We start from the raw sequence: 26010 nt of genomic DNA, 5'->3' as shown, positions 1-26010 counted from the left end.
TATATTATGAAAGCAGGAAGTGAACAAATGTAAGAGTTAGTGATTGTAAAAGTACCAGATGGAGGGGTAGGATTTAATAAGCTTTGCTTCTTCCTACTCCTTTTGGACATGTGGAACTGGGAACTGATTATGGGATGCACTCAATTGGAATCTGATGCATGTTCAATAATAAAAGAAATTGATGAAAGAAGCAAGAAGTTCAGTTTGGTAAAACTCTTTTTTTTTTTTTTTTAAATACTTGACACTCAGCAGCCATGACGCCAGCCCACTTCCTCATCACATGGCGGTCGTGCGAACACAAACCTCCGCCTCGTATCATCAAAGTCTGCTTCCTGCACTTTTTCGAGGCACATGATAAAAAAAAAGGGCAATGTTTGACCTGATAAAAACAAAGTATACAGTATATACAAAAACTGTATGCGTACTGGTGAGCTTTGTAAAATTCACCAGAGCTTTTCTTCCAAACCAAGCACTCACGGAAAATATTCTGTCTTCAAAAAAAAAAAAAAAAGACGCACCGCACATCTCACTTCGTATGTGTGAGCATTCAGTAGAACCCCGCCTTAATTCCACAGGACTGCAATCTATTCGCGGCAAGGATATCGGCGTCTATTCGGTTAAACGACGCATGTGCGTGTCATTTTTATGGACATCAACAAAAAAAAAAAGCGTATCTTCCCGGAGGAAGAGTTCACAGGCGAGTCAAGCTGTCGTTGGCGTTGTCCGGGTTGTCGCTGCTCTCGTAGCATCCAGAGTCGCGCGGGGAGTCTCCCACCAGGTCGCGTACCCCCAGCAGAGGCGTCTCCTCGGAGAGACCGCCGGTCTGGCCGCTTCGCTCAGGGTCACTGCTGCCTGCAGGGCACAGCGCCGCCAGCAGGGGGCATACTGTTACTGTTGGGTACTACAATGGAGACATCATTTTTGCCGGTATTGATTTCTAAGATATTTTAATATTATTTATATTTAGGTATTTTGGAATTTCTATGACATATTTAATAGTATTAAATATTGATTTCTAAGATATTGTAATATTTATATTTAGGTATTTTGGAATGTCTATGCCATATGTAATAGTATTAAATATAGATTTCTAAGATATTGTAATATTACTTATATTTAGGTATTTTGGAATGTCTATGCCATATGTAATAGTATTAAATATAGATTTCTAAGATATGTAATATTACTTATATTTAGGTATTTTGGAATGTCTATGCCATATGTAATAGTATTAAATATAGATTTCTAAGATATGTAATATTACTTATATTTAGGTATTTTGGAATGTCTATGCCATATGTAATAATATTAAATATAGATTTGGTGGTTGATGACTTGATGGCCACCCACCGTCGTACTCCTGCAGCAGCTCCACGGCGGTGAGCAGCACAGCTCGGTGTTGGGCGTCCCTGATGTTCAGCTCGTCCAGGTCCTCCTCCTCCAGCAGCTTGAAGGTGTCCAGGTCGTCGTAGCCGTTGAACAGGAAGGTGGGGAGGTGCTCCTGTAGGCGGGCGAACGGAGAAGGGGGGGCGGAAAATGACGGGCGGCGGTGATGATGACGACGGTGGCGGCGGCGATGGCGCTGTGTCTTACCTTGAGGTTGATGCGCTCCAGGAGCTCCTCCACCGACGTGGGCTTGGGCTGTCGGGCCTTCCTGCGCCGACGTGTCTTCTTGGGCTTGGGTTGGTCTGGGTTGATGACGTCCACGTAGATGAACTTGAAGGTGCCCACTTTGCCCTTGAGCATGCCCATCCACGTGCCCATTGGCGGCTTGCTGATGACGTCGATGACGTCGCCGCTCTGCGGTGGGAGGGCGAGCGTGATATTGTGTCACTGTGGTCCCCCCCCCCCCCAAGTGCTGTCACCTTGAGCTTGAGGGAGTCGGAGTCGTACGGACTGGGCGTGAAGTCGGTGTGGACCAGGGCACGACCGCAAAACGGTCCGCAGTAAGGCACCTCCTCCTCCTCGCCGTCCTCGGACTTGACGCTCTCTCGATTGCTGCTGCACGAGTCCGTGGTCCCCACCGTCTGACCGCCTGCTCAGAGCACAAGAGTCCAAAGACCCGCTTGACAACCAGACTCCAAAACTTTGCCAAGATTTTTTTCTTCTCATAGTCCAACTTCAAAATATTGATATTTTCCCATCATATTTCATCTCTATGCAACTAAAATGATTTAGTCTCTTTTGTCCCTCAGTAGAAATGTGTCATGGTGTTGGAAGCGTGCACGAGTGCTGCCAGCACTGGTGAACAACGGGTCCCGTGCCAAGGGAGAGGATCCCGTTCTGCTTCACTTTGTCCAAAAGTCACACTGGAATTCTTGCTCTACATCGCCGGAGCCGGCAGCACTCGTGCAGCCCCGGAGCATCCATGTAACAATAATCATCTTGACAATAATGTGATGCTACAAGAGCTGTACACGGACTACTCTAGAACGTGTAGATTCCCAGGCTTACTCATGGAGCTCTGGCCGCTGAGGGAGCTCCTCAGGCTTTCCACAGATCCGGCGGCCTTCAGGTTGGGTTTCTCCAAAGAGTCCATCTGGGGCGAGTGAGGGCAGCTGAACGTTCCGTCCGGACTCGACTTAACGGGGAGGAGACCAGGATAAAAACCGGGTGAACTTCAGGGTCTTTTGACCGGTGCGAGCTGGTGAAGCCTACCTGCTCCGAGAGAGCCGCCTGATACCTCCTGGTGAGGTGCTTCCTCATGGTCTCCCTCACAGACTTCACCTTCCTCCCCAGGGTGACGCGGGGAACCCTCGGGGACCTCGCTGCGTCCTTCACGTCGTCTCCATCGTTGGCCTGGTGAGGGAAGACAGCAGAGTCGTCAAGAAAGCGGGCGTACGCGTGGTCGTGGAGGAGATGTGCGGGAGAAGGACCTACGCCGTGTGAGGAGCCGCGTGAGGAGCCGCGTGAGGAGCCGTGTGAGGAGCCGTGTGAGGAGCCGTGTGAGGAGCCGTGTGAGGAGCCGTGTGAGGAGCCGTGTGATGCACGGCTGGTGAGGTCAAACCCTCCGAAGCTGGATGCTCTCTGCAGTGCCATGAGTAGGTCAGCATAGGAAGATAATATTATTATTATTAATAATAATAACTATTATATTACTCCAGATAATAATAACTATTATTATTATAATAATAACTATTATTATTATTATCATATTACTCCAAATAATATTTATTATTATTATAACAATTATTATAATAACAATTATTATTAATTATTCTCATTATTACTCCAAATAATAATAATAATAATAGATATAACAATAATAATAATATTCATAATAATAATAACTATTATACTAATACTTACACTAATAATAACAGTATTCATAATATAAATAATATTTGTTATTATTATTGTTATAATAATAACTATTATTATTATTATATTACTCCAAATAATATTTGTTATTGTAACAACAATAATAATAAGAATAGTTATTATAACAATAATAATAATAAGAAGAATAGTTATTATTATCATTATATTACTCCAAATAATAATAATAATAATAATAATATATATAAATTATAAATATTAGTATTATTGTTATAATAATAACTATTCTTCTTCTTTTTATTATTATTATTATTTTTATGAAGATCTCACCCCGTGGTGGCCGAGCGGGCTGAGAAGACGGCGGCGGAGCTCGCCATCCGTCCGTGAACGGGCGACGGCGGGCTCCTCGCCATCGTGGCTGGCTTGTCCCGCCCCGGGGGTCGTCTCCTGACCACCATGGGGAAGAGGGCTGCCCTCCAAGGCCTGGTGGCTACCGGAGGAGCGAGGCGTGGCCTGGCCCTCCGTGTCGCAGCTCAGGTGGTCTTGGAGGGCCAAGGTCAGCGAGTCCACGGGACAATGAGACGGCTTCCTCCACGTGTCCGCATCTCCGCTTTGATTCTCTGGAAGCAAATGTCACATGTACTGGGGGTCCCACCTGGGGGTCCCACCTGGGGGTCCCACCTGAGATATGAGGCAAGCCCAAACCTGCACGGTGTGACAACGTGTATGGACCAAGCAGTCACACCACAGTCATAGGTACGGACCATTTAGACTGGAACGTGGGAGGAAGGCGGGCTACCTGGAGAACCCAGATCTTCCACATCTCCAGACTGTGTGGCCAACATGCTCGGCAGGCCACGTGGACTGAACGTAGTATCTAAAGTACTTTGCGTACCTTCAGCGCCGCTCCTCCTGGCCTCATCGATCCTGATGAGCTTCTTCTTGACCTTCCGGGTGGAGCTGACCAGCTTATGGAGTCTCCTGAAGGTCAGCCATTCTTCCTGCTCCGAGTCTGGCAGGTCGCTTAGCTGAAGCAGAAGAAAAGATCTCCTTTATGTTGCAAGTTTTGAAAAATGTGCATCAGCCTGAACCCCCCTGGGGTCCCCCCCGGGGTCCCCCCCCGATCTGCCCTCCATTGCATAAAAGAGCTGCAAACGCTGCCTGAATGCGAACGCTGGCTGGCGGCACAATGGGGTGTTAGCGCTCAATAGAAGCGCCACCAGCCTGGAGTTGCCAGAGGGGGCCCGGGGTCATTTGGGGGTGGGGGGGGGTTTAGCGCCAGGCCTCCGGCCGTGATTCAGCACACTTACGTTACAGTGGACCGGCTCGCTGGCGGCAGAGGGCGAGGCGTCCGTGCACTCGGCGGATTCCAACGTGCGTGTCTGCCTGTTGTGCGTCTCGTACTCCTTCAGCTGCACGCACACACGCAAAGTTCATGACACACTCGGCGAGACACGCGACGCACACACGCCAAGTTCATGACACACTCGGCGAGACACGCGACGCACACACGCAAAGCACCGTTCATCTCATACGGAAGTCGACACGCTACTTGGGACGTTTTCCACGCCAATGGAGCCTCTACTGACTCAACAGCGCCTCTGATGGTTGCAGACAAAAAAGATACAAGTAAATAAAGTAAGTCAATAAAAGTAAAGTAAATACAGTAAATAAAATACAACGGTTATCAGTAAATGAGATTTCTTATTTTTAAGAATTAAAAAAATGAATATTCAATTAAAATGAACAATAAAGAGCTGATACAAAATAACATGTCTTATCAATAAAATAAATCCGATTAGAAATATTACAAAGAAATAAAATAATAAGTAATAATTAGTAATTAGAAATTACATTTTAAATTCAGTCTTTTAAAAAATATTATCTAATAAAAGGTCATCAATTTTGTCATCGAATAAAAATTTAAAAGACTGAAAATGTGAATAAAATTGAAAAAGTAAATAAAATGGATACAAAACACTTTTGAATGTGATTTGTAATCAAAATAAATAAATACTAATGTGATACAAAATAGCAAATCCAAGTACTTTTACGACTAAAAATAAATTTTACAAAAAGAACAAAAAGACAAAACCAAAAAGAAGTGAAAATGCATTAAAAAGTCTTAACAATTTTTTAATGCACTTTGGATCTTAGGGAAAAAAATGAAATAAAAATACATAAAAATGTTAGAAAATAATAGGTCAATTTTGTAAAAATGAAATAAAAAAATAATAAAATAAATGAAAAAATGAAAAGAATATTCCACAAAATGAAAACGTAAATAAAAAGGATATTGATGTTTTATTGTCACTTTGACTGAAAGTTGGTACATGACATTGGTTTTATTTGATTCTAAATTTGAATGAAAAATGAATGAATGACCTCTAAAATGTCTAATTTGGAACTTGGAATTCTCACCCTCGCCAGGGCTTCCTCGATGGAGATCATGTTGTCCTTCACCATCATCATCAGCTGGATTCGCTCTTCATCGCCCATGGTGATCCGGCTGGCCACAAAGCCGACGTCATCGCCTGTCGGGTAGAAAGCGGTAGAAAGCGGTAGAAAGCGTGGGGATGGAGATGCTCATGCTCATGTTCATGTCGGGAGTGGGACTGGTTCATACCCTTTGACGTGTGTCGCACGGCTCCTTTCTGGGACCTTCGGAAGGTCAGCCATAAAGACTTGCTCTTCCTCTTGCTGTCCCATTTCCCTTCAAAAACACCATTTTTTCAACAAAATGAACGACTCAAAGACAGAAGCGGAGGTAAACTTACCCCCCGAGCCATCATCAGAGCTTGACTTGAGCATGGGAAACCTAAAAAAAAAAAAAGGGTCACATAAATGTAAACATCGTCCTCATTGGCCAATTCCCAGCCAACAGCAGCATCATGAGTACGTCTTCATCTGGCCTCCTCTCTACGCCATCAGACGCCACATTAGACATAAAAGGCCTTGTGACACCAGTCAGGCAAACTCAACTTGTCAATAAAGCCGGATTAAAAAAAAAAAAAAAAAAGCTTCTCTCTGTTGATGGAGAGGTCAGCCGTCCGCAGTCACGCCAGGAACAATGGAGTCCTTTTTCAGTTTGGAGTGGAGGTTTTGCCGCGGCAACAGTTCTGGTGTGCTCGCCGCATTCCCTGCTTATCCCCCCCCCCCCCCACAAACCTCCTCCACCCCCACCCCGACTAACCGCTCTGGAATGTGTAAAAACTGTATATGAAAAACAAAGAAATGACTGATTCCATCTGCCCGGGCATCACTCGCCAACTTCCTCAGGGCTGCAATATGCAAAGCAGCCACCAGAGGGCAGTGACTTCTCCAGGCTTGGTGCTGGCCTCCAACACTGTGTACCGGATATACTGGACTTTCTTTTACAGTCTCAACCCAGGACTTTTTGCTCTCAATATTTGACTTTCCCCCCATAATTAATATTTTTTACTTTTTTCTTTAATATTTCCAATCTACGCCATTAAAATGATGTTATTTTTCCTCATAGTACAAGTTTATTCTCATAAAATAGTGACATTTTTCTCTTCATACTTTGGCTTTATTCTTTACATTTCTGCTACTACCCCCCCCCCCCCCCCCATAATGATTTTGGTTTATTTGTTTCTCATAATATTGGATTAAAAACAACGGCTATTTTTTTTCTTTCATTTTCAACTTTATACGACTAAAATGACATAACTTTTATTACAAGTTTATTCTCTTTTTATTACAACTTATTTATCGGAATATTTGGACTTTATTCTGGTATTTTTATAAATGTTAAAAAATATATATATAAAATATATATTTTGAATGTATCACAGACAAAATGTAATTAGTTTTTTTTTTTTTTTTTTTTTAAACAGCCCTGTGCTGAACGATACTATAAATTGTCATACTTTTTAGAGTAGTCTGTGTACAGCTTGGAGAGCAGTATAGATGTAGTATCCCCAGAAAATGAGTCCATAGCTGGCAACACGGATAACCGAGGTCACGGTCTGGGGATGTACGAGCGCTGCCGAAAGTGTGGAGAGCTGCGGTTCATCAAGGGGAAGTGGACGGGTTGTGACTGGAATCCTGTATAGCCCCTTCCTTGTGAGGATGCCTCATGTGAACCGCGCCTCCGCCCAGGTTCCGGCAGCACTCGTGCAGCCCTCTAAGTATATCAAGGCTGACTTTCTATTACTGCCCCCCCCCCCCCCCCCCCACAAGGTTTATAGCTCCAGTCGCTCCCAATGAGTCACCAACACAATCCTAAAAAAGAAACAATGGGAGGAAAGATGAAGGGATGTTTACGGGGGGGGGGGGGGGGGGGGGGGGGCAAAGGAGAGGCATTGGGAAGTGGAGGAAACACGAGTGTATACACGGAGTGTATACACCGATGACACAAGCAGTAACATAGCAGTTAAATGTTTTGGAAAACCTGTTTAGCACCTTCTGAATACGCCTTTGAACACGACTAGAGAGCTCTAGGCATGACATAACACCCCTATAGTCACCTTTACACTCCTATTACCCGATATACTACACATAATAAGACATAGAAAACCTGTTTAGCACCTTCTGAATACACCTTTTAACATGATTAGAGACCTCTAGACATGAAATAACACCCCTATAGTCACCTTTACACTCCTATTACCCGATATACTACACATAATAAGACATAGAAAACCTGTTTAGCACCTTCTGAATACGCCTTTTAACATGATTAGAGACCTCTAGGCATGACATAACACCCCTATAGTCACCTTTACACTCCTATTACCTGATATACTACACATAATAAGACATAGAAAACCTGTTTAGCACCTTCTGAATACGCCTTTTAACATGATTAGAGACCTCTAGGCATGACATAACACCCCTATAGTCACCTTTACACTCCTATTACCCGATATACTACACATAAGACATAGAAAACCTGTTTAGCACCTTCTGAATACGCCTTTTAACATGATTAGAGACCTCTAGGCATGACATAACACCCCTATAGTCACCTTTACACTCCTATTACCCAATATACTACACATAATAAGACATAGAAAACCTGTTTAGCACCTTCTGAATACATCTTTTAATGCCTTAACTAAGGTTATGCTTGAAAGTTTCTAACCACAAACGGCATCATTTCATTATTTCTTTCTTTCTTTTGAGAATTAAGCCAAAAAATTCCGAAGGGCAAAATGGCGACAGACGACTGTACTTAAAAAGCCAAGAGTGGAATAATAAAGTTCCTTACTTCCTCTCCGCCTCTGGAGTCGACGTGGTGCTACAGAGTCCAAGAGATTCCTTGAAATATGGAAGGAAAAAAGGTGATAATATTTTAAAGGGGGGGGGGGTTCCCATCATTCATAATCCTTATGTGAAACATGAACACATATTTCTTTCCCTTTTCTGTGTATTCTAATGCGAGAAAACAGAAGAAGAAATAGAAAGAAATATGTATTCACGTTTCACATGAGAAGGGAATGATGGCTAAAATTTCCCCCAAAAGGCACTTCCCCTTTAAGTTGGACTTAAAAAATAAAAAAAAATAGGTTGTGGAAAAAGTTATGTCCCTAAAATAAAGTCCCAATATTATGGGAAAAAAATCATAACATTGTGAGAGAGAAATTTACAAAAAGAATGTTAAAATAGTTGGAGAAAAACAGCAGAAATGGGAAAAACTGCTGTAATTTTATAAGAATTGAGTCAAAATAGGAAAAGAAAAAAGTGGAAAAGTTGCAATTTGAAGAAAATAAACTTGTAGAAAAATAATTGTTTTTGTTTTTTTTAAGTTCTTAAAAGTCTTTGTCATTTTTGGATCCACTCACCTGGACCTGAGAGCGTAGCTGCACCGACGTGGCGGCCGAGTCAAGCTGAGTGGGGGAGGGGGAGGGGGGTTAAACAACAACAACACATGCGCACACGTGAAGTGGGAGCTGAGGATTTTTATGTTTATGACATCATTATGCCATTACGCCATCAGGACATAAAAAACTCAGCTGACTGAATGAAAGACACTTTCAAGTTTTACGATGATTAAATATCAAAAACAATATTCATTGATGGGTAATAGATCATTTTTGGAAAATGAGGTTGGGGAAAAGTTTGAATATTATGGAAATAAAGTCAAAATCTATAACGTCTTAGCATAAAAAATAAAAATAAAATCAAACTAAAAAAACTAAATAAAACTAAAAAAAGTAAAAAGTAAAACTACTAAGCATTTAATGACATGTAAAAGATGCAACGTCAGCGTCCTGCATCCTGCTTTCTGACATGAACTGTCATACAGGTATAAAAAGGAGTCAGCCAATGTGTGATAAAACTAAATAAAACTAAAAAAAGCATTCAATGACATCTATAAGGTTCAACTTCAGTGTCCTGTATCGTGCCTTTTGATATCCGTAACTTTCATACAAGTGTAAAAAGAAGTGGACAACAAAATAGAACTTGAAAAAAGTAAAACTCCACTTTGAAGCCTTCGTGAAGGCAACTACAATCAAATGATGTTCTTAACTGTCATGGAGGTGTAAAAAGTCTTAACCGCTTTATAGTAATACTAAATCAAACTTAAAGAAAGTAAAAGTACTCTATTAGGCCTTTTAAAGATGCCATGTATTTTTTTAAATAAAAAAAATGATATTGGGTGTCTTGCATTTTTCGGTGCTTTTATTTACATTCTTAAAAATAAATAAAATAAAACTAAATAAAACAAAAGGCACGTGAAGGACGCACGGCGAAGGACGCACAGTGAAGGACGCACGGCGAAGGACGCACGGCGAAGGACGCACGGCGAAGGACGCACGGCGAAGGACGCACGGCGAAGGACGCACGGCGAAGGACGCACGGCGAAGGACGCACGGCGAAGGACGCACGGCGAAGGACGCACAGCGAAGGACGCACAGCGAAGGACGCACAGCGAAGGACGCACAGCGAAGGACGCACAGCGAAGGACGCACAGCGAAGGACGCACAGCGAAGGACGCACAGCGAAGGCGCTTACCATCCGGCCAACCTCCTGCCCTACTCGCCGTCTGCGCAGCTCTTCCATCCTTCCACACACGTCGGCGAGGGAGGTGCCGTAGTAGCGAGAATACTCCTGAGCCAGCTCCTCAAGGTTCCCCACGGAGCCATCCTGAAAGACAAAACAAAGCCTCTGACTCACACGGAGAGGAAGATAGCGGAGCTACACACGCAAACAATCACAAACAATCACAAGCTATTGTTGCATTGTTGGAGGAGAGTCACACACAGCCAGGAAACGCAGAGATAAAGCGGGGGGGGGGGGGGGGACTAGTGAAGGCGTGTGAAAACGACCTCCTCCTCCTTAGACCTGACCACCTGACTCCCTGACCCCAGGCAGCACTTTGTGACGCTGCATTGACGTCAGCTGCAACAGCTGTAAGTTGCATTCCAATGAGAAAAGATGCAGAACTGGAATATTATGATATATATTTATGAATATTATGAGGAAAAATACGCTCAATTTTGGCTGACTCCCTGACCCCAGGAAGCACTTTGTGACGCTGCATTGACGTCAGCTGCAACAGCTGTAAGTTGCATTCCAATGAGAAAAGATGTGGAAATGTAATATTATATGGAAACCAGTGCTTTGTCACCTGAGATGCAGTTTTTTCTTGAAGTATAAAGTACATGGTACAAAGTATGTACTTCTTAGCATATGTCAAGATGCGTTGCTTTACAAAATCTCAAAATCTTGCATCCTTTGGCCCTCGCTAGAAAAAGTTCCAAAGGTCCTTCCTTGGCGGAGGTAACGGCACGTCTGTGTGGCGTCTTGTCATCGTCATCATCGAGCGTCATAACGGCGGCAGGCGGAGGAGGCCGCCCTCGCGTGTCGTCTTGTGGCGTGCGAGACTTTGCGGCTGGACTGTCCGGAAAACAGGGCCATTCATTTGCCCAATGACATGGCCTCGGCTGGGGGGGGGGGGGGGGGGGGGGGGGGTGAGGAAAACATGCTGGTGTTTTCATACACTATCCATAAACGGCCCATTGTGACACGGCCACATGACGGCGGCGTATTAGACACAGAGAATACTAATAACAGTGAAGAGTACTCCGCCCTGACCTACATAGGCTCCCGATAAATGGCGCCCTTTTTAACGGGGAAAAGAGAAAAGCAAAACGTGGGGCCTGCCTGCAAATGAATGGTGTGGTAGCCACAGCCCCCCCCCCCCCCCCACAGACATCCACCACAGACCGGGCTTGAAAAGGAGGAACGCGCCGAGTGTCACGTTTCTCAGGCGGAGAGCATCACATGGTGGCACAAAAGATCTCACGTGGCCCCCCCAGCACCCCCCCCCGGAGGAGTGGTTTTTTATGTTGTTTTTTTTTACAGCCCCTCTGTCATTTAAGCGAATGGAGAGAAACAAAGTGGAGGTATGTGCTGCCGAAAGCGGCTGCCAAATGACATTTATTTATAAATATACTGTATATGTCAAATAAAACTAAAACAATGAAAAGTATGCTACCTGGTCTTTAGTGGTGCGTGAAGGACAGTAGGTGACCTTGATGTTCTTAACTGTCTTACGGGTGGAAAAAGAAACACACCGCTGCAAAAACTAAATACAACTTAAAAAAAGTAAAAGTAAACTACTCAGCCTTTGATGACATCTTTAGGATGAAGGCGACTTTGGAAATGGGCGTGGCGCTTTTTGATGTTGTTAAGTGTCTTAAAAGAAGAGGGCCGCTGCATTGTAAAACTAAATAAAACTTAAAAAAGTAAAAGTACACCACTCAGCCTTTGATGACACCTTAAGGATGCTTGGTGAAGGCGACTTCGGAAATATACGTGTCATGCTTTTTGATGTCTTACACGTGTAAGACAAGTGTAAGACAAGTGGACCGCTGTGCAGTCAAACAAAGTTGGCATTTGACATTGCATTTTTAAGAGGCATACAAAAGGTGGACCGCGACATAGTAAAACTAAATAATAGTAAAAGTACACTAGTCAGCCTTTGATGACACCTTTAGGATGCTTAGCGAAGGCCGTTTTGGCATCAGACCTCGTACGTTATGACATTTTTAACTCTCACATCATAGTAAAACTAAATAAAACTAAAAGTAAAAGTTCACTAGTCAGCCTTTGATGACACCTTTAGGATGCTTAGTGAAGGCCGTTTTGGCATTGGACCTCGTACGTTATGACATTTTTAACTCTCACATCATAGTAAAACTAAATAAAACTAAAAGTTCACTAGTCAGCCTTTGATGACACCTTTAGGATGCTTAGTGAAGGCCGCTTTGGCATCAGACCTTGTACGTTATGACATTTTTAACTCTCACATCATAGTAAAACTAAATAAAACTAAAAGTAAACGTAAAAGTTCACTAGTCAGCCTTTGATGACACCTTTAGGATGCTTAGCGAAGGTCGCTTTGGCATTGGACCTCGTACGTTATGACATTTTTAACTCTCACATCATAGTAAAACTAAATAAAACTAAAAGTTCACTAGTCAGCCTTTGATGACACCTTTAGGATGCTTAGTGAAGGCCGCTTTGGCATCAGACCTTGTACGTTATGACATTTTTAACTCTCACATCATAGTAAAACTAAATAAAACTAAAAGTAAACGTAAAAGTTCACTAGTCAGCCTTTGATGACACCTTTAGGATGCTTAGCGAAGGTCGCTTTGGCATTGGACCTCGTACGTTATGACATTTTTAACTCTCACATCATAGTAAAACTAAATAAAACTAAAAGTAAAAGTTCACTAGTCAGCCTTTGATGACACCTTTAGGATGCTTAGCGAAGGCCGTTTTGGCATCGGACCTCGTACGTTATGACATTTTTAACTCTCATATCATAGTAAAACTAAATAAAACTAAAAGTAAAAGTTCACTAGTCAGCCTTTGATGACACCTTTAGGATGCTTAGCGAAGGCCGCTTTGGCATCAGACCTCGTACGTTATGACATTTTTAACTCTCACATCATAGTAAAACTAAATAAAACTAAAAGTAAAAGTAAAAGTTCACTAGTCAGCCTTTGATGACACCTTTAGGATGCTTAGCGAAGGCCGTTTTGGCATTAGACCTTGTACGTTATGACATATTTAACTCTCACATCATAGTAAAACTAAATAAAACTAAAAGTAAAAGTACACTAGTCAGCCTTTGATGACACCTTTAGGATGCTTAGCGAAGGCCGTTTTGGCATCAGACCTTGTACGTTATGACATTTTGAACTCTCACATCATAGTAAAACTAAATAAAACTAAGAAAAAGCAAAAATACACGACTCTGCCTTTCGTATGCTCGCTGAAACTGACTTTGGTGGCATACATTTGTACATGCGTCACGGCCAGTTCTGCAAATTAGGCAGGCAGCCAGCAGTCCTGTTAACAGCATTTCCAATGGTATGATCTATTGGTATGATCTATTGGTATGATCTATTGGTATGATCTATTGGTATGATCTATTGGTATGATCTATTGGTATGATCTATTGGTACGGTATTGATTAGTTGGCTTACGGCAAACTACTAAAACGGGAACATGATGATACTGTAATATGAAATGAATGGAATGTAAATAAATAACAATAACTGATGGATGAACACAAACGGCATACATGATCAATAACAACGTGTGTCCATTCAGAACTTTTGATTTGAATTAGAAAACGTTTGAATCCCACTGTGAAAAGTTGGAGTCCAACATTAAACGTGGAGATGTTCAAGCTTGGATGTCCGCTTGGACCTCTGCATCGCATTCCAGCACAAACACACACAAAAATACACTCACCACAAACAGGCATCCACCCGCCACTCGCCGCCACTCGACGCCACTCGCCGCTCTCGACTCGCCTGCCGCTCCGCACCCAAGTCCGCAGCCTAGCAGCTGCTTTGCGTGGAGGTGAAAGGGGAGGGCTCAGCGTGTCGGCGTGTGTGTGCTGGAAGCACATTGGACGCTGGGTGGGGCTCTCCAGCTGCTGGGGGAGATGCTGAAATAACCCACTGCTCCACCGCGCTGTGTTTATGTCTGCATCACAGATCAAGTCAGGACTCCCTCTGCTGTTGGAAAAAAAAAACGCCCTCCCTCGGACGTGGACGTGGAAAACTAGCCGGACAGGAAGCAGAAGTCAAGTAAAAGACGGTGGCCCCTGTGGGTTGTGCTTAAAATGCTTGTGAAGACACGCATTCTGCAGTTCGATCCCAACATAATAATTACATTTAATAGAGAAAGATGCAGACATGAGAAGTGGGTGGAGCTTATGATGCACCGTACATCCTGGCCAGACTGCATTTAGTAATGTTGCTGACATTCTTTATGAAAGCGCAACATTCTTTGGCCCCGTGGCGGGTTATTAAGCAGTTGCACACAATTAGCTCTTTCAATATCAATATTTCATAACCTCAAGGGCCCATCCCGAAGACATATTTATACGTTTTTTTGCAAAAGAGGCAAAAAGATGTGATGACGCAACTGCAGACTAATGCTAGGAGTCCACTGGGCCGGCGCCAGTTGGGGCCAGTTGGGGCCAGTTGGGGCCAGTTGGCCAGTAGTGGCTCGCTGCGGCGGCGAATTAATGTTCGCTCGGCATGTTGCCATATTTGTTGCCATATTGTTGTTATGCGGCGCCACAGCAAGCCACTACGCGGCCATCGCATAATCTGTGGCGTGAACTGGCTCCGGCCCAGTGGACTCCGAGCATCATTGGCGCAACTTTCCAGTGGATTCCAGGAGATAGTCCGTTCCAGGGTCAAACTGTCACCATCTTAACTGTAAAGGTGATTGTTTCAGGGTGCTGGCTGAACTCCCAATTTCTTCATATTTTCATTTGCAACTTTATGAAATACAAGTATTATGAAGAAAAATAAATATTGAAGCAAAATTATATATAGTATAATAATTATACAAATATAAAAATAATAATTATATATATATTAATATATTTTGTGTAGTATGATGAGAAACAAACAAAACAAGAAATAAAGTGGCCTTTTTCCAAAATGAGGTTGTGGAAAAAGTTTGAATTTTATGGGCATTCATTCCAAATATTATGGAAATAAAGTCCTAATTACCAGCAAAAAAATGTACAATTCATTTCATAATGTTTTAAAGTTGTAATATTATGAGGAAACTTTATTTACAGAAATAGTTCTTCAATTATGGGAATACAAATAAGCTTTTCACAATGTGATCCTGGCTGGAACAGTTTGGACACCCCTGACTCTGACCCCCGTGGGGGTGCCCTCATTTTACCCCCATGACTTTGTGTGCCAGACCATCTATGACGAATGCTAAGTTTTTGCGGGTCTTCCCGGGTTGTTGTTGCGTGAATGCGAGTGATTCATAAGCACGCCGCTTACTAAAAATAAGGCGGCACCTGGAAAAACAAGGACCTCGTTGAAGCATGAGCTAACCCTCCTTGGGGTACTTTTACATTTCATGACGTCATCACGGCCATTTCTTCTTTCCTGGAAAACGTATGAAAGAATGAATGGAAGCCCTACCCTCAATAAAAGGGTGCATTCGCTCCAATAAAACACCAATGGCTGCACCAAGCAACAGATGTAATACACTAGTCTCCCAGCAGGTGGCAGCAAATAGCATGTTCTCGCTCTTAGCCGGCCACACGGCCTACTAGATCTTCATCCTAGCAACCAATGGACTCCGGCAGTCAAAGACCTGCCTCGAGATCCCGCAGGAGTGACCTGGATTGGCGTGGCTGAGATTAAGTGGGGGGGGGCACAATAGCCGTGTCACATATGTGGCAGGAGGCCGCAGATTATGTCCATCTGCAGATGGACGGGGTCGAGTTGGGGGGGGTGGTTGGGTGGGTGGCTATACAGAGGGCACACGGCAGCAAAAGGCCTGGCACACTTCCTGCCAGACAGGGCGTGATCCCATCTGGTTAGTCCTCATCGCCCCCGTCGCTCCTCTCATATCGCTGTCACATCCCCGCCTGGGCACTTAGAGATTTCATCCCTAGGGAGTCGGACCTGCGCTCACGACAACGAGGGCACGGTCCCGTGTGCGGGAACCGTATCGCACGGAAAATGTCGCCGTGCACTCAACTGACCTGGGCCATGGGAAAAGGACCCTAGACCAGGGGTGTCGCCATTTGTGGCTAGTGGCTCTCACTGTGGTTTGCTGGAGTCCCAAAGCATTAGAAATGTCTTTAACCTTTTCCACACTGATAGATCTCAATTCATCTCAGTTATGCTTCAACAGAGGGAGCAATCACACAGGGACATTTTTGCTGGAGCCTATCCCAGCTGTCTTGGTGAGAAGCAGCGACGATGGCGGCGCCCTGGTGAGAAGCAGCGACGATGGCGGCGCGGGAAAGCGTCCAGGGGGGCGGATCAAATGGGTTAGTGTGAGCGACACTCCTAAGAAGATTAGGAGGGCAGACAGGAGGCACAGACCCAAACCTTTTGTCTCAGCATGAAACCTCCTGATTGGTTGCGTTTGGGCCGTGCACACCACACAGAAATTGGAGCGTCCTGGGTATTAAAGCTCCTCTGAATGCTGACTTGATGCAGGGGGGCCGGGGGGGGGGGGGGGGGGTCTTCCCATCCCATGGAGCATTATGCATTCAGAGAAGCACAGAAAAAAAGGATGGATAGTTTCCCGTGTGTCAATAATGTACGATGCCCCCCCTCACCGTCACCAGGAACACAGCCCGCCCACCCCCCGTGGGTCAAGGGCAGCCACCAGTCATGAAGATGAGATCATGGACCCCGAGGAGGCGGTAGGTCAGCACGTGGAAGAAAGCCAGTCAACTGGTGGGATTGGGTGGGAAAAGACCATGCGGTTGTTGTTTTTTTTCTTTAGGCTCCAGGACCCCCCCCCCCCCGGCATAAAAAATGGATGGATGGAAACGCTTGACAAAGACAAATCTCCCCTCAGACTGAAGTATTTGGAAGTGTTCGATACCGCATACTCACCTACTACTCATACTAAATTAAAAATTAAAATTAAATTTAAAAATACAACTTAAACTATATTAGGAAAGCAGGAAGTGAACAAATGTAAGAGTTAGTGATTGTAAAAGTACCAGATGGAGGGGTAGGATTTAATAAGCTTTGCTTCTTCCTACTCCTTTTGGACATGTGGAACTGGGAACTGATTATGGGATGCACTCAATTGGAATCTGATGCATGTTCAAATGAAATTAAACCACTACCATTAGCATTAGCATTAGCATTGTTGTTTTCCAAGTAAAGTCATATGACAGCTGAAACATTTACTCATCTGACATTTCAAGAGATTTCCTGAAGCCACAAGTGGAAACCTTCTAGATTCTTTTATTTCTTCTCCCTCAAATGTCATCTGGTCAGCTCTCCGCCAGAGGCGTTCCCTTCGGGTAGATCCCTCCCCCAGAAAGCTAGCCCAGCGCTAACGCCGCTGTGATGGACTTTGTCAGCGGACGAGACAGCAACAGGCCTTTCACAGTCCAGCTCCGTGAGCATCGCCGCCGCCGCCGCCGCCGCCCCGTCCAGAGTGTCACGGCGAGGCCCGCTAATGGATGCTAACCGCAGCTAGCCGAGCGTACGCTGACATCATAAGAATTGCATGAGGGAAGCGGTTAAGCGAGACCTTAAGAGGACTCGCTTTCAGAGATGACTGGATTCCACGACACGGAAATGAAGACAAACAACGAAATTAGAGTCAATATAAGTAAATAATATTAGAGTAAAATAAGACGTGCGCTCGAAAAGCTGACGTAATATTTCGAGAATGCAGCCCAGAGACTTTTTTAATTAAAAAAAACAAAAAAAACCTCCATAAATAAAATGAACGACAGTCAAAGTGAAGTTGTAATTGAATAAAAAGTCATGTGACATCAATAAAGTCGTAATATTATGAGGAAAAAAATGTGATTTTAGTTCAGGTATTCAAGAAAAAAAGATTTTATTATGATTTATTTTAAAAAGTTGTAACATTTTAGGAAATAAAACAAAACAAAAAAAAACGTGGCGTGAAAGCACTTATGGCTCTTCTCAACGAGCAGCGGGTTCTATCGTTTGTGACGTGATAAATCCTAAACACCTAAACATGATTTGGCTTTATTTTTACCCACTTTGTCTGCCGCAACGTTCTTCCTTCCTCTCTGCCGCACAGCGTCCGCTACAAACGACACGCAAACGCATCACGGCCGGTGGAAATCGGAGGAGGTAAAACGTCGGCAAACAGATGAGATCCCAGCGGGAATGGTTGTGTCCCAGTGTATGAATATATCATGGCAACCTTCACAATGCACATTCAGTCAGACGTATGCTCTCAGGAAGACATCAGGCCAACATGGCGGCTGTGCCGCGTTCCCACAATGCAACGGCTGGAAACATGCACCTTTATTTCAGTCATTTGACATTTTGACATTTTTATTTTAGCCACTTTCATTTTTCCGAGTCCATTATTATTTAAGTAGTTTTCATTCATTCATTTATTTATTTATTTAACTCTTATTTAAGTCATTTTATTTGCATTTTAAATCCTTGCACTTTTATTTAAGGGGTTTTTATTTTATTTTTACATGTTATTTTTATATTTATTTACTCCTACCTTCATATATTAATTTATTTTATTTGATATTAATTTATATTTTAAGTGTATTTATTTTTTTTATAAATTTTTTTATAAAAAAAATTAATAAAATTTTATTTAATTTACTTTTATTTTATTATTTAAATTTAATTAAGTTATTGACTTTAAATGAAATTACATTTGTTAAATAATTGTTAAATGAAATTGTAAAATGAAAATGAAAATGAAAATGAATCTGCTCCAGCATACTTGCTGAGGTTAATAATGGCCCTTTCACCTAGCAGTATATGACAAAGGCGGGATGAAATATAGTGTATGCAGTGTTAGCATACAGTATGTACAGTACACGTGACGCTTTACAAACTGCAGGTGCAGATGCCTTTGGTGCAGATGCCTTTGGTGCAGATGCCTTTGGTGCAGATGCCTTTGGTGCAGATGCCTTTGGTGCAGATGCCTTTGGTGCAGATGCCTTTGGTGCAGATGCCTTTGGTGCAGATGCCTTTGGTGCAGATGCCTTTGGTGCAGATGCCTTTGGTGCAGATGCCTTTGGTGCAGATGCCTTTGGTGCAGATGCCTTTGGTGCAGATGCCTTTGGTGCAGATGCCTTTGGTGCAGATGCCTTTGGTGCAGATGCCTTTGGTGCAGATGCCTTTGGTGCAGATGCCTTTGGTGCAGATGCCTTTGGTGCAGATGCCTTTGGTGCAGATGCCTTTGGTGCAGATGCCTCTGGTGCAGATGCCTCTGGTGCAGATGCCTTTGGTGCAGATGCCTTTGGTGCAGATGCCTTTGGTGCAGATGCCTTTGGTGCAGATGCCTTTGAGGAACCCAAAAACAAAAATGGGAGCCATTCAGCTCTCAGACCTGCGGGGCGGACAATTCGGCTCTTTTCCCAAAAACCTTTAGACGGAGCTCAGCCATCTGCACCAGCTCGGAGATTAACGTGATTATGAAATTTGGTTAATTAGGGCAGCGACGGGATGGCTGTTCCACTGGAAAGTACGTCCGGACCAGGAGCACTAAGGTGGCAACAATCTGGCGTCTCTCTCTCACTTGTTTGCTTGACATTTCACTGAAGTTGCGTCTTTTCATGTAGAAAAAAAGAAAGCCAGGCTTCGCTACGAATCTTCAAATAAAGCTCTGCCAGCTATGCCAGTCTCTGCCAGTCTCGGCAACAGACTGATGGCTGGAAGTTTCATCCTGTTGGTTTTCTTCCGCAAAGAGGCTAACCTAGCATGATGCTGCCATTCATGTTAGCCATATTAAAGAAAAGAATAAACGGCTTTTTCAAAGTTGTGACATAAGCAAAACTAAAGCAAACTGAATAAACTTGCAATTGCTGGAAACTTTTATTATGCAAAAAATTGATATATATTATTTTTAAAATTATATATAAAAATGTGATATTATAGGAATTAATTCATAACTTACGAGAAGGAATAAAGAAGAAATATTTACACATATTATTGAGATTAAAATAAAAAACAAAAGCAAAAATGGAAAAAAATTGCCAAATTGATATATATTATTTAAAAAATTATATAGAAAAATGTGATATTATAGGAATTAAGTAATAACATACGAGAAGGAATAAAGAAGAAATATTTACCCAGATTATTAAGATTAAATTAAAAAAAACAAAAGCAAAAATGGAAAAAAATATGCCAAATTGATTCTAATTGGCTTTTTCAGCAATATGACAAAGCTGAGATGCCGTTGTTTTTCTTAAATATAATAGACCACTTCTTTTTTTCCTGAGGTCACGACTGTTTTAGTGTTTGGGAGACCTTCACCATTGTTGGCAAATCCTCACAAAGACCAACATAAAGGATTTCACGGGAACCAGAACCAATCCCTCCGCTAAGCTCCTGTCGACACACGCACTGTCCATATATATGAAGGATGGTTAAACCACACGGGAGATTTACTTGCTGACTTTTAAAGTGACATGTCGAGTGACATGTCGGTCCTAACCCCCCCCCCGGCAACTTGGAAGTCAGGCTGTTACAACAATGCGGCCCGGGGGCCATTTGTGTCCAGCGGCTGTTAGGGTGTTGGCACCCGGCACATCTTCAAGTACCATTGAATAAAAAACAGTAAAAACAACAACAGCAAGAACTACAATGAAAAAGTCATACTTTCATAAAAGAATATTAATGTCATTTTAGTCGCATGAAGTTGAAATATGTCGTAATATTATGAGAAACAAATAAAACAAAATAAATTATTTGGAATATTACACTGGGGGAAAAGATAATAATAATAATAATAATAATAATATTACAGGAATGAAGTTAGAATTATTGCAAGGAAGGAATTTGTAAGAAGAAAGTTGACATCAAATAAAAAAAAACAACAGCCCAAGCATAATTTAATAATATAATAAAAAAAATTCTACGAAGAAAAAATATCGTGTCATTTTAGTAGAGTTAAATTGATTTATTAAAAAAATATGTTTTTCAATAATAAGTCTTAAAACATAAAAATGTTATAACATGATGGGAAATACGATCATAATATTGCAAGAGAAGAATTATAGAATTCGTTATTTCTTAAAATGTCATTCATTCTTTTTGAAAAATAAAAAAGCGATGAAGTGAAACGTGCACGCCCTTTAATCGGCCATGTAATGGCGTTCATGCTGAATGATGCATGCGCTTAAATGGAGGGGAGTGGGCGGAGCTTGGCTTTCAAAGCAACGCTAGCCGGAGGCAGCGGCGGCATAAAGAAGTGACACTCAATAATTACTTAGGGGGGTATATTTAGTCGCCGGGAGGACAGCCTCCATTGTTTTCGGTAGGCGCTCCACGTGGGAATTCCTGGTTGACACGGTCAAGTTTTTCTGTCGGCAGGCCGAAGATGCACCCCCCCCCACCCCAAAAGTTTTCAAGTTGTGTTTTGTGTTTGAAATGAGATGAGTATGAAATAGCAAAATGACACAAAAAGACAATGATTAAAATTGGTGGCTGAGCTGTGCTTATTCTTATGTACGTGTCCGACTCTTAGTTACCGTATTTTCTGGACTATAAGTCGTATAAGTCGCACAAGGCCAAAAATGCATCATTAGGTAGAATAAAACATACATAAGTCGCACTGGAGTATAAGTGGCATTTTTTGCGGGTAATTAATTTTCCAAACTACTTGACCAAAACAGACATTCCGCCATCTTGGAAGGCAAGTTGTAACAATAATAAAAGAATAGAGAACAGGCTGAATAGGTGTAAGATATGCTAACACAATGCTTATTCAGCTACACAAAAAATAAACATGAACACAAAAGGTGTCCAGTGTTTATGGAACATAAACACTTTTTTCATTTATAAGTCGCTCTGGAGTATAAGTGGCAGGAACAGCCAACCTATGAAAATAAGTGCCACTTATAGTCCGGAAAATACGGTATGTTAGAAGTTAAGGTTAACAATGGTCACATTATTTCTATTGTGGTTACTTTCTGCCCCCCCACTGGGATGAGATGAGTTGACAAATGAATAAAGAAAAAGCAAACAGGAACATCTTTGGAAAGAGCTTTCAATTGAAGGAAAGCTGCCAAAAGCAACCTTTCACTTCCAAATGTCTTCATTTAAGGATTCTTGCTGTCTGACTGACACAAAGGTCCTGGTCCTGGCAGCGGAACGGGGTCTGAGTGGCCTTCAGGAAAATCCTGCCATTCACTTTTGCTGTAACCCCTGCCGGTTTTGCTTGTCTTACCGTCTTTTGTCACAGGACCGGGGGGGTGTGGTCTAGAGGGGTTTTCGTGCTTTTTGGGCCCAAGTGGGGCTACGAGGCATTGTTCAGACGGCTAACGAAAGAAAGCCTTTTTAATGAAAGACCAATTGGTTGCAGTGCATAACGCATAACGCATAACGCATAACGCATAACGCTGGCGTATGGCGTATGGCGTATGGCGTATGGCGTATGGTGCATGGCGCCAAAAAGACAACACCGGGCAAAAGTTTGGTGACACCTTCTCATGCTACACAATGACAAGGTGTCCCTAAACTTTTGAAATAGTAAACATTAGTCACAGGTGAAGCTTCTTATGCAGTTACAGTAATATGCAGTACCCATCAAAAGTTTGGGGACACCTTCTCATGCTACACAATGACAAGGTGTCCCTAAACTTTTGAAATAGTAAACATTTACAGGTGACGCTTTTGTGATGCGTTTTTACAGGAATATAGAGTACCGATCAAAATAGTAGTAAATAGTAAATGGTAAAAAAGTCAATAGTAAACATACTGTTACAGGTGAAGCTTCTTATGCAGTTACAGTAATACGCAGTACCCATCAAAAGTTTGGAGACACCTTATGCTACACAATGACAAGGTGTCCCTAAACTTTTGAAATAGTAAAATTATTTACAGGTGACGCTATTTACAGGTACCGAGCAAATGTTTAGAGACACTTTCTCCTACTACACCATGATGAAAGGTAGGCTGGGGTAACTATCTACACATGTTTGAATAAAAGTACCGGGGGTGGGGGGTGGGGGGGGGGGGGTTAGTAGCCTACATACAGTATCTGCGACCTTTCCATGAACTCCACACATCACACACGTCTGTCATTCATGTGAGCCGACTGACGTTATTAGAGCCTTAAGATGGACACTGGGGGTGCCACACAGGGGCGACCCGCAGGGCCCGAAACGCTGAAACAATTACTGAAATGATAAAACATGTGATGGTAAAAACGCTGGAATCACGTAAACACTGCATGATCATAAACAAACGCAAAAGAGAAATGCTGCAAATAGCAAAAAACCCCAAAGACCCACAAATACACAAAAGGCAGGAGAGAATTGCTGCAAGTTCAGAGAACAAAATAAAAATTAGCCAGGCTAGCAGAAAGCGGCTACCAGGAAGTTAGTTAGCCTACCATGACTTGAATACCAGAAAGTTAGCCAGGTGACCAGGGAGTTAGCCAAAGTTCCAGAAAGTGGCTACCAGGAAGTTAGCCAGATTATCATGACTTGGATACCAGAAAGTTAGCCAGGTTACCAGGAAGTGGTTACCAGGAAGTTAGCCAGATTACCATGACTTGGATACCAGAAAGTTAGCCAGGTTACCAGGGAGTTAGCCAAGGTCCCAGGAAGTGGTTACCAGGAAGTTAGCCAGATTACCATGACTTGGATACCAGAAAGTTAGCTAGGTTACCAGGAAGTTAGCCAAATTACCATGACTTGGATACCAGAAAGTTAGCTAGGTTACCAGGAAGTTAGCCAAATTACCATGACTTGGATACCAGAAAGTTAGCTAGGTTACCAGGAAGTTAGCCAAATTACCATGACTTGGATACAAGAAAGTTAGCCAGGTTACCAGGAAGTGGTTACCAGGAAGTTAGCCTGATTACCATGACTTGGATACCAGAAAGTTAGCCAGGTTACCAGGAAGTGGTTACCAGGAAGTTAGCCAAATTACCATGACTTGGATACCAGAAAGTTAGCCAGGTTACCAGGAAGTGGTTACCAGGAAGTTAGCCTGATTACCATGACTTGGATACCAGAAAGTTAGCCAGGTTACCAGGAAGTGGTTACCAGGAAGTTAGCCTGATTACCATGACTTGGATACCAGAAAGTTAGCCAGGTTACCAGGAAGTGGTTACCAGGAAGTTAGCCAAATTACCATGACTTGGATACCAGAAAGTTAGCCAGGTTACCAGGAAGTGGTTACCAGGACGTTAGCCAAATTACCATGACTTGGATACCAGAAAGTTAGCCAGGTTACCAGGAAGTGGTTACCAGGAAGTTAGCCTGATTACCATGACTTGGATACCAGAAAGTTAGCCAGGTTACCAGGAAGTGGTTACCAGGAAGTTAGCCTGATTACCATGACTTGGATACCAGGAAGTTAGCCAGGTTACCAGGAAGTGGTTACCAGGAAGTTAGCCTGATTACCATGACTTGGATACCAGGAAGTTAGCCAGGTTAGCATGAGGAAGTTAGCCAGACTGGAGGGATATGAAAATCAATAACAGGCGTGTGGACTGTGGTATTAAAAAGGGACATAGGAGGACCTCCTACCTGGCGGGTGTACGGTGCTTCTCGGAGGTCGATTCCATCCTTTGCTAGTTTATCCCTGATGAGGACCTTCAGCTTCAGTTTGGGGTAGGTCACAAACTCGTTACAGTCCGTGAATCTCGGGTCGTGGTTTCCGGGACAGGACGGCTGGTGTGGCCCCCTCCCTCCTGACCTGAAGGTCCCGAGGAGGTCCACCCCCGTACGCGGGGCCTGCGGAGGCTCCAGGGTGAAGTAGAACCCCGGCGCTTTCCTCTCGTCCGTGTCCTTCAGCCGCCCCACGGCGGACAGGAGCCGGTGTCTGTGGTACTGGACTCGGACCCCGATGGCGTCCAGGTCGGGTTCTCCGATCTGCTTGCAGACTTCTAAATCGTCATAGCCGTTGTCAAGAAAAGCCTCCACGTACTGGGCCAGGTGGAGCTTGGAGAGCCACTCCAGAACCATGTTTGGGCCCTGGCTCATCCTGGGATGCACCAAGTTCCGGCCCAGCTCAGGCCCAGGCCGCCATCATCCCTTTCATCCCCGCTGGGAGGTTAGAGCCCGTCGAGTCCTGCTGAGCATGCAAGCCCCACGTTCAAATCTCCACTTGATAAGCGTGTGTTCACAGCAGATGCATAAGCATAGGCACTGTGCATCTGCTCTGCTTCATTCTGACATTAAGACCAGCTACGTCTAACCTTTGACCTCTGTAACTCACGCCGACCTTTAACAACTCTTGTCAACCGTGACTTTTGACATCCCATGTGTGGAAATGTAGCATTAGCTTGAAGCTAGCACGTGGTTTTTACCTTCAGCCAAAATGAAGCGGAAGTTGTTATGGTGAAATGGCACGAGACGACTACTTCAGTTCAAATCTCAGCCAGAAGACGACGGGTTTTTGGAAACCCCGGTTTAGGAGCTTATCCCTCGGATGAAATTAACTGCGGACAACGCCCAAAGTTCTTTCCAACACGCTGCTTCCATCGTCTTTACGTTTACTCGGTTTGAGTCGTTCTCTCGCACCAAACATTCAAACATTGCATGACGCGATGGAAGCGAGCCCTCCAGACGCCGGTCCGGAATGGCGCTCATTTTAAAACAACAACAACAACAATAAGGCGGATTTAAAACTTATCTTCAGCTCTCCGGTGAGACTCATCGTGTCTTATTTAGTCCAACTTGGCTTTGCTGCCAACACCGGCGTGTCCACCGCACTGGCGTGAAGCTGATGAAGAAGCTGATGAAGATGATGC

The 26010-nt window shown here is 43.4% G+C and overlaps 1 protein-coding gene across 1 annotated transcript; it reads right to left on the bottom strand.

Annotated features, from left to right (window-relative positions):
- Positions 1 to 15: 15 nt before the first annotated feature.
- sash1b (SAM and SH3 domain containing 1b) lies at positions 16 to 26010 on the bottom strand. The gene is made up of 17 exons (XM_078798904.1): positions 24785 to 26010; positions 10261 to 10392; positions 9087 to 9131; positions 8513 to 8562; positions 6057 to 6097; positions 5906 to 5992; positions 5701 to 5813; positions 4590 to 4691; positions 4175 to 4307; positions 3610 to 3899; positions 2881 to 3027; positions 2659 to 2799; positions 2455 to 2581; positions 1866 to 2035; positions 1594 to 1800; positions 1351 to 1501; positions 16 to 852 (listed from the first exon to the last, which is right to left on the bottom strand). Exons 1-17 carry the CDS (start codon positions 25238 to 25240, stop codon positions 692 to 694), a joined length of 2553 nt encoding a protein of 850 aa, XP_078655030.1. The 5' UTR covers positions 25241 to 26010; the 3' UTR covers positions 16 to 691.

Source organism: Doryrhamphus excisus, linkage group LG19 (genome assembly GCF_037039965.1).
Source record: "Doryrhamphus excisus strain RoL-2023G ecotype Guam linkage group LG19, RoL_Dexc_Guam_v1.1, whole genome shotgun sequence".
NCBI classification, from domain to species: Eukaryota; Metazoa; Chordata; class Actinopteri; order Syngnathiformes; family Syngnathidae; genus Doryrhamphus; species Doryrhamphus excisus.
This window is presented reverse-complemented; position numbering and strand designations above follow the sequence as displayed.